The 14,204-nt window shown below is 45.6% G+C and overlaps 1 protein-coding gene and 1 pseudogene across 1 annotated transcript in view; one reads left to right on the plus strand and one right to left on the minus strand.

The window, feature by feature from the left end:
- The window catches only part of ADAMTS2 (ADAM metallopeptidase with thrombospondin type 1 motif 2), a 239,037-nt gene that overhangs the window by 27,177 nt on the left and 197,656 nt on the right, over positions 1 to 14,204 (minus strand). The window contains exon 11 of the mRNA XM_019661378.1: positions 688 to 833. Coding sequence (XP_019516923.1) covers positions 688 to 833 — 146 coding nt within the window. The remainder of the gene's footprint in view (positions 1 to 687; positions 834 to 14,204) is intronic.
- Positions 4,744 to 5,263, plus strand: LOC109392757 (60S ribosomal protein L17 pseudogene; annotated as a pseudogene).

Raw genomic sequence — 14,204 nt, forward strand, 5'->3', positions numbered from 1 at the left:
GGGAATGGCCACGGGCTGAGGAAGAGCATGGGCCAGAGAGATTTTTATAAGGTGGGGTGGGTGGGGGAAAATGAGAGAGACAGGGACGGGTTGGGATGACAGCACAGCAGGCCCCATGCCTGAGAAACAGGAGGGGGAGCATGGTTGGAGGTGGGAGTCCGGTGGGCACGGGGGCAGCCTCTCCAGACTGTCTCTCCCCTGAGCAGCTGGGCACAGGTAGCATGTCGCTGCCCCTGCCCCTCCGCCTGATTGCAAACAGCTGCTCCCCTGCTCAGGCTCCTGGCATCCTGGGACCCAAGACTGCTCTCCTCCTCCTTATTCCCAATTCCTGGTGTCTGTTCCACCTTCTATCCTCAATGATTTGACCAAAAAGGGCAGAGTAAGCCAGTGTCTAAAGGAGGGTGCAGGTCAGCTTGGGGTATGGCCCAGGCCAGCCGGTCAGGAGACCCAAGTTTCCAGGTCTCCAGGGCCGGCTCTGCCCTGAGAAGGGTGTATGACCTGGGCCATGAGCCTTCCCTCTCTGAGTCTCAGCTTTGTCCCAAGGAGGGTGAGAAAGGGACAGGGCTGCTGGCCCTTGTGACCTCTCCAGAGCCAGTGTAGATCTGGAGGGGCCTTGCAGGATAGCGAGGTGCCTTGGGGATGGCAGCTGCTACCCAGGAAAGCTGGGAAACATCAGGGCCAACTCACTGTGGGTTGTCGCACTGGCGGGTCCTGAACTTGACACCTGTGCCACAGGTGCGCGAGCAGGAGCCGAATGGACTCCAGGCACCCCAGTTGCCGTCCCGTTTGAGGATGTCAGGCGTCAGCCAGATGCAATGTCCTTTAAAGCAGTGCTAAAAGACAGAAGGTCACTTCCTTGACTCATCGTTCACAAGTCCCCCACCCCTTTCATCCTGCAGTGCCCATGAAGACTGCCTGGCCCTGGAGACATAGGAAAAGGATGTCATAGTCACCCCTAGAAGCTCTACACCCCTCGGGAGGCCTAATGAGGTCTTGGCCTGGCACCCCCCAGGTCCCCCTAACCACCGCCCTGGCCTCCCACCATCCTCCACACCGTGTCCAGCCTACTCTGTCCCTCCAGCCAGAGTTTGCCCACACCATGTCTCCAGGGTGAAGCCACATGTGTGCCCACACAGGGAACACTCAAAAAGATGCAAGCCGCACATCAAGCCAGTGACCCCAGAGATGTATAAGAATTACTTGTTTAAGTAAAAAAAAGCCAATTTAAAGAAAATATGGAAATGAAGTTCAGGTGGTATGCTGACATGGTAAAAATTCATAAATATAGTGAATAGAGTACTGGAGAGCAGGGAACACAATTCTACAACTTGAATCGGATCACACGGCTCCCTTTCTCCCATGGGGAGGAAGCTTACACAATTCAGGGGCCTATTTTAAGAAGATTGCAAAATTAAAAATACCAAATTAGGTATAAAGTGGAATCTTGATTTAGAATAAGAGAAGACATCACAAAAAATTAAAAATTTAAAAACTGACCAATACCACAAACAACCCAAAGCAGAGAACAATGATTTTTTTTCAAATGAATTGACTGACACAAGTTTTCCTGCAATTCTCACTGCATACTCTTTCATCTCTTCATATAACAATAATTTTGTAGTGTTGTTTTCCATAGAAAGAATAGAAAGATAGTGCAGTCATTCCTCAGCAAACGTTTTCTGTAAGGGCCAGAGAGTAACTACCGTATTTGCTGGTGTATAAGACGATTTTTTGGCCCTGAAAAATATGCCTCCAAGTGGGGGGTCGTCTTATACGCCAGGTACACTTCAGATAGACTGCCCATAGTGCTTGCCCCGTGCCATAGTGGCCTCCCGATGCCCGCCCACTTCATTCCACATACCGTTCAGGCATCAGCAGCGCTGCTGGGTGTATGCTCGGCTGTTATGCGATTTTGCTGTTATGCGATTTTACCACACTCGCAAAATCTACGGTACCAGTCTATAGAGTGTGTTTTCTTTAGTGAATTACCGGTATGTTTACCGGTAATAAAGTTGCACTGTTTTATGTATATGTTTGATTACATACAGCCTTGTGACAGTTTTCCTGCATGTCATAAGCATTTGAATATAAATTAAAATGTTGAAATCAAATCTGATATTGTTTTACCTTTTATTTGGTGTGTGGAAGGTGTGCGGAAGAGGGGGTAGTCTTATACGGCGTGTATATAACAAACTCTGTATTTTGAGTGGAAATGTTAGGGGGTCGTCTTATACGCCCAGTCGTCTTATACGCCGGCAAATACGGTACTTTAGACTTTGCAAGCTTTGCGATCTCTGTCAGTGCTGCTCAAATCTGCCATTGGAGCATGAAAGTAGCTACAGACAACATGTAAATGAATGCAGGTGACCGTGTTCCAATAAAACTTTGTTTACAAAAACAGACAGCAAATGGAAACTTCTAGAATGGAGTTATAAGGAGCTTGGTGAACTCTCTCCTCGGTAAAACAACCATTTAACTGGTGAAAATTACTTTTTAAAAACAACCATATTAAGTATCTGAAAATTGTCCTAAGGTCAATACAATAAATGGAGAAAATGGTTTATTCAAGAAAATCTGCTAAATCTTGGTAAGAACAGTGGAAGTCTATGGCATTTGAGCCACAGCCCTCTCCATCCCTTCCTCAGCTCAGTGTGATGGAATCTTGGCTGCTTAGAAGACGAGTTCCCTCTCCACTAGGGCTACAGTTTCCCAGGCTAGGTCTACAGTTTCACCCCGGGAAAGGCAGGCCACTGGCACCTCTAATACCTCCCAACTCTGTGTTACACACCGTCTGTCCCAGGTAAGATTGGCCAAGAGGGTTGGGACACGCTTGCCTACTCAGTCCCTACTCCCAGGGTGGAGGTTCTACCCCAGGTATGGCAGGTCAAGCATACTGGACTCCGATAGACCCTTCCCCAGCTTGCTTGTACAGCAGAGGTTCCATGCTGAAGAAGGCAAGCCAATAAAACTAGGGGTTACCATCCCTCTCTGACTTGTAGACCAGGAGTGTCACTTTGAGAGAAGGGGGCCACTCTACTCCTAGCTCCGGTATAGTGGTGCAGTGGTCTTTGGGCGCGGGTGGGGGGAGGGGGCAGGGAAAGCAAAACAAAGAGTTCCATAGTTCTCCCTGAGGGAAATGGCTTTATTTGGAACAGAGCATGAGGACATTCATGCCTAAAGGCATTGTCGAAAACAATAGAAATTTTGGTAGTGAGCAATTAGAGGAGGCCCGTAGCTCAATGATACGAGTAGCAGGAAATAAAATGGTAAACCAACAGAACTGTAACCAAGAGGGCCGGGGAAAAAGACAGCCAAGAGCCCTCCTGGGGTCTGAGCAAGCCTCAAAGGCTGACAACTCTGCCTCTATGAAGGGCCCAGAATTTAACTGGGTCACAGTGTAGACAAGTCATACCCCAGGGCATTATCAAAAACAACACAGCAGTCAGAAAGCAGCTAATGAAAGCTAACAGTTGAGAGATACCAATAGAGGCAGAACAGCCAGAAGCTTCATGGAAAGATCAGAGAAGGAGACAGAGAGAACCTGGCTAGTTTTTTTTTTTTTGGGGGGGGGAGGGCACTTGTGAGATCAGAGTGACTATCCACATCCTCTGAGGAGCAACATCAGCAGCTGCACACTGCAGAGCTCATAAAATTTAGCCAGGTCAAGCCAAATCACTAAACAAATAAACAAGTAAACAAGCAAACGACAGCATGACAAGGTCCAGGGCAATCAACATTCAGAATTTCTTCAATGTATTATCTAAAATGTCCAGTTTCAACACAAATTTCTGAGACGTGAAAAGAAACAGGAAAGAGTGACCCATACATAGGAAAATAAGCAGGGGATAGAAAGTAACTTTGAGGATACCTAGATGTTGGACTTAACAGACAAAGATTTCAGAGCAAAAAGAAAGATATAATCCACAAACTTGAATACAGATAAACAGAAATTATGCAATCCGAAGAGCAGAGAGAAAAAAGAATAAGGAAAAATGACAGAGCCACTGAGAAGCATGGGAGACCATCAAGTCCACTGCGATGTGCATAGTAGAGGTGCCAGAAGGACAGGACACAGAGAAGGGTGCAGAAAATATTCAAAGAAATAATAGCTGAAAACTTCCAAAACTTGATGAAAAACATTAACCTACACATCCAAGAAATTTAACAAACTCCAGGTAGGATAAAAACAAAGAGATGCACACCCAGACACATTATAGTCAAATTGATGAAGGACAAAGAAAACATGTTGAAAGCAGCAAAAGAAAAATGACTCATTGTGTATAAAGAATAACAGCTGACTTTTAATCAGAAATAATGAAGGCCAGAGGCTACGGTGTCAACCAAGAATCATAGCCAACAAAACTGTTTCAATAATAAAGGTGAAATAAAAATATTCCCAGATAAACAAAAACAGAGACTTAATTGCTAGCTGACCTGCCATATAAGAAATACTAATGGAAGTTATTTAGGTTGAAAACAAGTGACACCGGAGAATAATTCAAGTCCCCATGAAAAAAAAAACAGTGATGGAAATGAACAAACTTCTAGAAAAACACAAACAATCAAAATTGATTCAATAAGATATAGAAAATCTGAATGGACCTATAACAAGTAAAAAGATTGAATTAGTTATTTCAAAACTTTCTCCATTGGAGGTTTCGAAACAGATTCACCTCTTCCCAAAAGCGGCCTGAGGTGATCTCTCAAAATTGTTCGCTATTCTCTTGACCCGGAGAACCCCACAAAATCATGTAAATTGAGAGGTTCAAATCTACGGGTTCATTTTAAGAACACTCGTGAAACTGCCCAGGCCATCAAGGGTATGCATATCCAAAAAGCCACCAAGTATCTAATGGATGCCACATTACAAAAATAATGTGTGCCCTTCCGTCGTTACAATGGTGGAGTTGGGAGGTGTGCCCAGGCCAAACAGTGGGGTTGGACGCAGGGTCGGTGGCCCAAAAAGAGTGCAGAATTTTTACTGTACATGCTTAAAAATGCAGAGAGTAATGCTGAACTTAAGGGTTTAGATGTAGATTCTCTAGTCATAGAGCACATCCAAGTAAATAAAGCTCCCAAGATGTGGTGCAGAACTTACAGAGCTCATCGACGGATCAACCCCTACATGAGCTCTCCCTGCCACATTGAGATGATCCTAACTGAGAGGGAACAAATTGTTCCTAAACCAGAAGAGGAGGTTGCACAGAAGAAAAAGATCTCCCAGAAGAAACTGAAGAAACAAACACTTATGGCCCGGGAGTAAATTCAACATCAAATAAATGCTAATAAAAGTAAAAACAAAAAACAAACAAACAAACAAAAAACAAAAACCAGATTCACATGGCTTCATTGGTAATTTCTAACACACATTTAAAGAAAGTTAATATCAGTCTTTCACAAACTCTTCCAAAAAATAGAAGACAAAAGAAAAATCCTCCAAATTCATTCTATGAGGCTAGTATTACCCTAATACCACAACCAAACCATGATATCACAAGAAGAAAAAACTAAACCAATATCTCTTAGGAAAATAGATGCAAATATCCTCATAAAAGTCCTAGCAAACCAAATGCAACAGCATATTAAAAGATTATACACCGTAACCAAGTGGGATTTATCCCATGAATGCAGGGTTTAACATCTGAAAATCAATCAATGTCACAAACCATATCAATAAAGTAAAGAACAAATATGATCACCTCAAGACTTAAAAAATCACTTGGCAAATCGAACATCTTTTCATGAAAACAATAACAACAACAAGAAAACACTCAAAGACTAGGACTGAAAGAGAATTACCTCAACTTGATACAGGACATCTATGAAATACCCACAGCTCACATCATGCTTAATGGTGAAAGAGTGAATGCTTTTCCCCATGATGAGGAGCGAGACAAGTATGTCTTGCTCACACCACTTCTATAATAGTTAACGTTGTACTAGAAGTTCTAGCCAGGATAGAAAAGAAATAAAAGGCATCTGAATTGGAAACAAAGAAATAAAGGTATCTCTATTTGCAGATGACATAATCTTCTATATATAAAATCCTAAGGAATCCGCAAAAAAACTATTAAAGCTAATAAATTCAGTGATGTTGCAAGTTACAAGGTCAATATACAAAATTCAATTCTATTTCTATAAACCAGCGATGAATGATCTAAAAGTAAAATTAAGAAAACAACTCTATTTACAATAGCATCAAAAAAAAAAAGAAAGGGCCGGCCGAGTGGCGCGATGGTTAAGAACTCGCTTGGGATGCCAGAGGGCCCCGGTTCGGATCCCACATATGAGGGCCAGTGACACTGCCCTACACAGCTAAGATGCTGAACAACAGCTCAACCTGGAGCTGGGCTGCCGTGGGTCGCCGGCGACGGCGTGGGCTGCAGCCCCTGTGGCAGTGGGTTGCCATGGGCTACCGTCTGTAGCCAGCAGCCAGCGTGAGCGGCCAGCAGCCGCAGTGAGCGGCCGTCCAGAAGCCGGCGACTGATCTGCCTCACCCTGGAAGAGCGCAATGATGGTGCCAACTTGGGCCAGTGAAGCAACGTCCTCCACAACTAGACTGAAGAACAAAACGACAGCAACTTGTCTGTTCCCCTTCCCCCAATTCCCCAGCACTGTTCCCATCCCCCCAATTCCCCAATAAAAATCTTTAAAAAAAAAGAAAAAGAAAAAGAAAACAAAAACCTTAGGAATAAATTAAATAAAAGAAGTGTACAACTGAAAATGACAAAACATTATTGAAAGACAATAAAGATCTAAGTAAATGGAAAGACACCTGATGTTCATGGATCAGATTGTTGACATGACAATACTCCCCACATTGATCTATAGATGCAGTGCAATCCTATCAAAATTACTGCTGGACTTTTGTAGAAATTGAAAAATTGCTCCTAAAATTCATATAGAATGTCAAGGGACCAAGAACAGCCAAAACAATCTTGAAGAACAAAGTGGGAGTAATAAAGACAGTGTGGCTCTGACATAAGGATAGACAAATATATCAATGGAATAGAACTGAATCCAGAAAGGAACCATTACATATGGTAAACTGATTTTTTGACAAGTGTGCCAAGACGATTCAATTGCAAAAGACAAGTCTCTTCAACAAATACAACTGGATAGCCATAGGCAAAAGGATGAGGTTGGGCCCCTTCCTCACACCATACACGATAATCAACTTAAAATGGATCAAAGACCAAAATGTAAGAGCTAAACTCTTAAAACACAAGAATACATCCCCTTGACCTAATGGCAATGGTTTCTTTATACAGCACCAAAAGCACGAGCAACAACAACAAAAATATTGAAATTGGACTTTATCAAAATGGAAAGCTTTTGTGCATCAAATAATACCATCATGAAAGTGAAAAGACTACCCACAGAATGGGAGAAAATATTTTCAAGCCATATATCTGATAAGCCTGATAAGGGACCCGTATACTTGTTCTTGTATATAAAGAACTCTTATGCATATATAAATAACTCTCACTCAAGAATAAAAAGAGAAATAACTCAGTTAAAAAATAAGCAAGTAATATGAATAGATATTTACCCCAAAAAAGATACATACAAATTACCATTAAGCACATGAAAAGATGCTTAACATCACAGGCCACTAGGGAAATCCAAATCAAAACCACAATGAAATAACACTTTGCATCCACTGGGATGGTTATAATAAAAACATAGACAGTAACAAGTGTTTGGGGGCATGTGGAGAAATCAGAACCCTCGTACATTGCTAGTTGGGATGTAAAAGGTGCAGCTGTTTTGGGAAAAAGTCTGGCATTTTCTCAAAATGTTAAATATAGTTACCATAAGATCCAACAATTCCACTTGTAGGTATATAGCCAAGAAGAATGACACATCCATGCAAAAACTTGTACACAAGTGTTCATAGCAGCATTTCTCATAATAGCTGTAAAGTGGAAACAACTCAAATGTCCATCAGCTAATAAATGGATAAGTAAAACACAGTATATCTAATACGATGGATTATTATTCAGAAATAAAAAGGAATAAAGTACTGACACAGGCTACAACATGGATGAACCTTGAAAACATTATGCTAATTGATTAAGCCAGTCACAAAAGGACACATTGTATGATTCCATTTATATGACATGTCCAGAAGAGGCACATCTATGGAGTTGGAAAGTAGATTAGTGGTTGCCTAGCATTGAAGGTTGGGGGTGAGGTTGGGTGTTGGGGTGGGGAGAGGACAAATTGGAGGGACTGCTAATGGGTACTGGACTTCTTTCTGGAGTGACAAAAATGTTCTAAAATTTGATTGTTGTGATGGTTGTACAACTCTGTGAATATACCGAAAACCATTGAATTGTACATTTTAAATGAGCGAATTTAAATGTGAATCATATCTTAATAAAGCTGTTAGGGAAACAGAAAAACAGGAGCAGATAGGAGTGGTCTGTGGCAGCTTAGCAGCCCTTGCTTCAGCATGCTGGGGAAGTTTTTTGTATTATCGATAATTTAGAGAAGTTATTGGTGATATCACGTGAGCATTTACGATGATCGAATTTGGAGAAACTACCATCCATTTTGCTTACCGATGTGGGTTTTAGGGCATCTCATGTTTTCTTGGTCAGAGCCTGATTTTAATGGTCTTTGAATCCTCAGTACTTAGTAAGTGTTGCTGTTGATGTTCTTATTGTAGGGCAATACTCTGAGCTTCATATTGTCTTTGATGTTGTCAACATTTCAGTAAAATCAGAAAAGAAATTGAATGGCTTTTCCCATTCATTGGATTCATTCTCCTTCATTGATTTGATTGTCAAGCGTTTCAAGAGCCTGTCTGTTACTTCTCTATGATACTTATCTCTCCCTCCTAGTGAATGACTGCTTTTGGTTTGATCTGAAACTTTTTTGTTGTTGTAATTACATTTTTGAAGTCAGAGTTATTTCTATTGATTTATTTACTCATTTTTAAAAACTTTTATTTAGTTTCCATTAATTTTTACCTGAATTTTATTTAATAAATAAATTCAAAAATGGTAAGAGAAGGTACCTTTACACATATATCCAAATCAGAAGTCTGTAGTTTCTCCCTTCTTTTATTGAAGCATTCCAAAATGACTCTCAAGATTGCAGTTAAACTGGTGGATTAAAGCTTTATCAACATTTTGAATAAACTCTTTGCATCCCATTTGCATTCAGGTTTCCCTTAGTTTTTGTAACACATATGTTTGAGGGTTCGGACAGCTTTCAGACAAGCCAACCATCTTGATACACTTAGCTTTTTAAAACAAATATCCAAGTTGGATTGTGTTTAAAGTGTTCCATCTATAAGACAACCTCCCCCCCGCCCCAAAAAAAACATAACTGTTGCAAATACAGAAGCAGCTGCGACCTTGGGTATAGTTGAGGCACCTTTTCTCCACTGATTTCAGGAGAATGGGCTGTACACAGCACGCTTTCTGCAGCGGCCATGGTGACTTGGCAGTGGCAGTAGGAGTTTTCCTGGAAGTTATTCTTACACCTGGACAGATACAATAATTTAACTACACATGAGTGATACTGAGAACCATGTGACCAAGCCAATAAATATATCCCAACTCCAATTTCTCCTTAGTCAAAGCTCCAAGGCTTTGTGACTCCCATAGCCACTCTCATGCCAGCTGACACTAGAAGTGTAGCAGGGGAAGGCAGAGTGAAAAAAAAGTGATCTTGATAGATTATGGTTAAGATATCTTACTTTTGTAAAATTTATGAAAACATACAAACATGTGAACATAGCGTGAGGCCCCTCCCAGGGCTCTGAAAGAAGCCCAGGTAAGTGAGGGGCCTCAAAGCTGACACATCAGAAGCTTCACAGTGTGTTCAGCTCTGCTCCCCGCTCAGATCTGTGCCACTGCCCTGCTGCAAGATGAAGACTAGCTCCTTGGCCTGGCTCCCTTGCACACCACCAAGCCAGGCGCTGAGCAGACTGCGATTTCTTCCCTTCCTCCCTCCCTCCCGCTTCCTCCCTGGACTCTGTGTCCTTCCTCCCCACAGTGCAGTGGATGCTGTGAAGAGAATCCCCCCCACCCCCCCAAGACCGAGGCTCTCTCTCACTCCCCAGCCTCAAAGTGTATTGGTTGCTGGTAGCTGACAGTTGAATCACTCTCCAGGAAATGCTCTCAGCCAGAAAAATGCCTAGCCCAGGGTCATATCCCTTTCCTGGGGACAGCCATAGCCAGTGACTGGTCAAGGTTGGGTACAATTCTGAAAGGCCAGTCCAGCCTAGAGCTCTTGGTGGTGTCGGCTGAGCCCCATGTTGCGACCAGAGGGCTGTTCAATGCCTCGCTCTCCCACAGGCGCTGATTCTCATTCTCCCCAGGAAAGTGCCTGCAATGGGATCTCTGTCTCAGAGCCGGTTTCCAGAAGAGCTGTGCGCCCATCTCCATTCCCGAGTTGCTCCCACGCACCCCTCCTGGCCCTCACCTCTCAGACAGGCCCTTCCTGGCCTCCCTACTTTGAGCACCTCTCTGCTTGGGAGCCCATCTCGCCTCTTCTTCCTGACATAGGCCTCTCACCCTTCCCTCCCTGGCTGTGCTCCCAGGTGTGCCTTGCACCATGCTGAGACCATGGGGGAGCTGCAGAGGCTGCTGCTCTCTGGATTCCCCTCGGGCTCTGTGAAAGTGGTCAAGGGCTCCATCAGTCAGGCTGGGCACCGGGCACGTGGCTGGCAAACAGTCACAAACCACCTGCGGTCAGGCCAGCCAGGCTGCAGGCCACTAGGGATGTTGGTCATGTCCTTCCTGGGTCACGGTTACCTCATCTTTCATCCAAAGTGCCCCTCACTCAACCATGGAAGGGAAGGGAAGACCCCACAGAAACGCTGGCTGGAGTCCCGCTCAGCTGGTAGAGCAAGGTGGAGCTGGCAGGAAGGAAGAGGGTCCAGGTAAGGGAATGCTGTGGATTGAATGTTTGTGTCATCCCCAAATTCTTACGTTGAAGACGAATGCCCAGTGTGATGGTGTTAGGAGGTGGGGCCTTTGGGAGGTGTCTAGGTCATGGGGGTGAAGCTGTCATGAATGGAATTAGTGCGTTTATAAGAAGACATGAGAGAGATGATTTCTCTTTCCAGAATGTGAGGACCCAGTGAGAAGAAGCCAGTCTGCTGCCCTCACCAGAACCTGACCATGCAGACACCCTGATGTTGGGCTTTCAGTTCCCAGAGCTGTGAGGAGAAAATGGGTGTTGTTTCAGCCCCCAGTCTGTGGCTTTTTTGTTGAGGAGCCCGAGTTGACTAGGATAGGGAGTAAGCGAGTGCTCCTGGCACCTCTGAAGGCTGTGACTAGGGCCCTGGCCTCTGTGTTACTGGTTGCCATGGGAACCAAGGGCCAGGATGATGGAGGAGGCCACATAGTCGTCTTCCTGTCCCCACTGGACAAATTGGTCCCTGATCTAGAAATGGGGAGCTGGACACCGGACATCTCAGGACACCCCACAGGCCCATAATGTGATGGACCAGCCCCCACAGACCCAGATCCAAATGCACAGAGGCAATACAGGTGCCTGAGGAAAATATGAAGACAATGCAAAACAGAAAGAAAGGAAAATCATCCTAATTCCACCACACAGAAGTTGCCCCTCTAATATTTTGGTTTCATTCCTCCTGGACGACTCTGAGTGTTTATCAGAGTGCAATTACCTTGAATAAACAATTTCATACTTTGGCACCTCAGTGTTATTATAAAAGAAACATGTTTAATGTTATTAAAATGCTACATAACTATGTTTAAATGATTTCAAATATTTCATCCAGTAGAAACTTAAACATTTAAAAGCATGAAGGCATATGTCCTGAATGAATTTGGAGCCCATCACAGAACCATGGGGCAAACTTGACCAAGGCTGCCTCATGGGCTAAGTGCCCTGGAGAGCACTGATGCACCTAGGCAGGGCCGGAACACTGCCTGGTAGGTCTGAAAGCCTGAGAGGCAGACCGTTCTGTTTCAGGAAGTGCACAGTTAGCACTTCTGAACCGCCAAGGTCCTGGGTTTCCATCCTCCACCCACCAGCATGTCCCCAGTGGGTACCATGTGCCAGGAGCCTAGGATGTGACGATAAGCCAGTTGGGCACTTAGGTGACTTGCCTGAGGAGGAAAGGACAGCTCAAGGTCACAAGGTAAGGAAGGAGGGACTAAGGACTTGAAGTCCTCTGCCCAGACCCTGGGCTGTCCCTGTTCCTATGCCTGCCTGCCAATTCTCAGTTATGCAGGAAACATGAGCACAACACAGGGGCGTCATGGGGTCTTTGCACACCAGGTACGCATCTCTGAAACAGTCCTTCTGGAAAGTTCATGAAAGCTTAGGGTGGATGTTGCTTCCCCATGATGCTGCCTGTGAATGCCAGAGCACATGGAGGACTGTTTCCACCAAGACACACTGAGGCTGGAGCCGTCCTAGACTTGGCTGGGTTGGCACCCTGCCTGCTGCCCTGACACTGGCTCAGGTAGGGAGGACAAGGTGAGACCACCAGCCTGGCCTGAGGGGCATAGCCACCTGGGAGGACCCCCTGTGCTTGGTCTGGCCCTGCCACCAGAGTATCCCAGCACAGGCTGTGCGGCCACAGGGCATGCCTGTCTGAGAGCAGATCTGAGCCCCCTCTCCAGCACCTTGGACAGGGCAGGACACCCAGCAGGCACAGGAAGCGCTCTCTGAGTTCAATCAGTCCTTCCCTCTCTCCCACCATCACCAGCCTCCCAGAACTATGTCTTTTATATATTTTTTGGATCCTGATGCTGTGACATCTGGGGACTTGCTGATTCTGGAGGGACTGCCCCTCCCAGGGTCAGCCAATTCCTAGAGATAATGAACAACTAACCTGAGAGTGTGCCTTTTGTGCAAACAACCTAATTCAGAGCCTCCACCCCAACCATCTCCCCTACAGGCTGTCACACTCTGGGCCTCTGGCCCTAATCACCCAGTCACAAGTGCCAGAGGACAAGGGCAGCCTCTTGTCCTTTCAGTGCCTCAGAGCCCACTGAAATCATTCTCACCAGCCAATCCTAAACCTGCTTCCCTAGCCCCACCTGCTTCTTCCTGTGGAAGCCACAGTAAAGGCTCTTGCCCACAGTCCCCTCTCTGCCTCCTGATTTACCCTGGTGCTTCCATCCCGTGGTGTGGTAGAAGGGTGGGAGTGAGACCCTTCTTTTGGGATCTGTGAGGAACAAACTCTCTTTTCAGTGGCAATCATCTCCTAATCTGTTGGCGTCACTTTACCTGAAGTTTTCTACTAATTTTCAATCACTGCACGCCTCTCACCTACCCTCCCCAGCCTTTCCGCATAGCGCGGTCCCCCATCTGGAGTGCTGCTCCCACTTCTCTCCACCCTTCAGCTTCAGCCGGGATTACTGACTGGAAGCCTCCCTGAGCTCCTTGACAGGCTGCTCCCCATCGCTGTCCTCGCCACCACATCACCACTGTCCCTTCGCATTCATGGCCAACCCCCACAGATGGCAAGTCTGATGAAGGTGGAGCAGGCCTGACACATGGGATGGATGAGCGATGAATGAATAAATGGATGGAGCTGAGGGACGTGGAGCTTCCTGGAGCTAATCCTCAGGCCCATTGCCCACTTCTTTGTCAAAGGACAACATGTCATCTCTCCCCTCTCAGCCACACCCACCCACATAAAACTCGATTCCACAAGAAAGCCGCACACGCACTGGCCCTGGTTTCTAAACAGCCTGATCTCACCACCTCATATTGCCCAGGCACAGCGTTCTCTGAACACCAAAGGTGCTGCCGACACCCCTGCCTACCCAGCCCCACAGTGAGTGAGCCATGAAGCTACAGGGCTCATGTGTATGTCCTGCTCCTTCTCACTGGGTCATCTCTATGAAGAGAACATACATACAGATGTTCTGTCTTTTGCTGGACACACAGAACTGCGTGAGCAGGGGTCTGATGTGGCAGCGCAGGCGAAAGTGGGGAATGTGCTTGAGATGGCAGCCCGGGGAGTGTGGACGATGAGGATCCCAGGCTGTGACCCTGCTGGGGGACCCGGGGGAAAAAGAGGGACTGAGGGGGATAACTGAGCTCAGCACAGCCCCAAATGATCTGCTATTTCTCCAACTGGCCAGGCTTTACCCCCTGCTCCCTCCCCACTCCCCTCTCTCCTTGCCCCTGTTGCTTTTCTTGCAGGAATGACTACCTTCCAAATATAAAATTATACTGCAGGCCAGCCGAGTGGCGCG

The sequence above is a fragment of the Hipposideros armiger genome, unplaced genomic scaffold, assembly GCF_001890085.2.
Source record: "Hipposideros armiger isolate ML-2016 unplaced genomic scaffold, ASM189008v1 scaffold_347, whole genome shotgun sequence".
NCBI classification, from domain to species: Eukaryota; Metazoa; Chordata; class Mammalia; order Chiroptera; family Hipposideridae; genus Hipposideros; species Hipposideros armiger.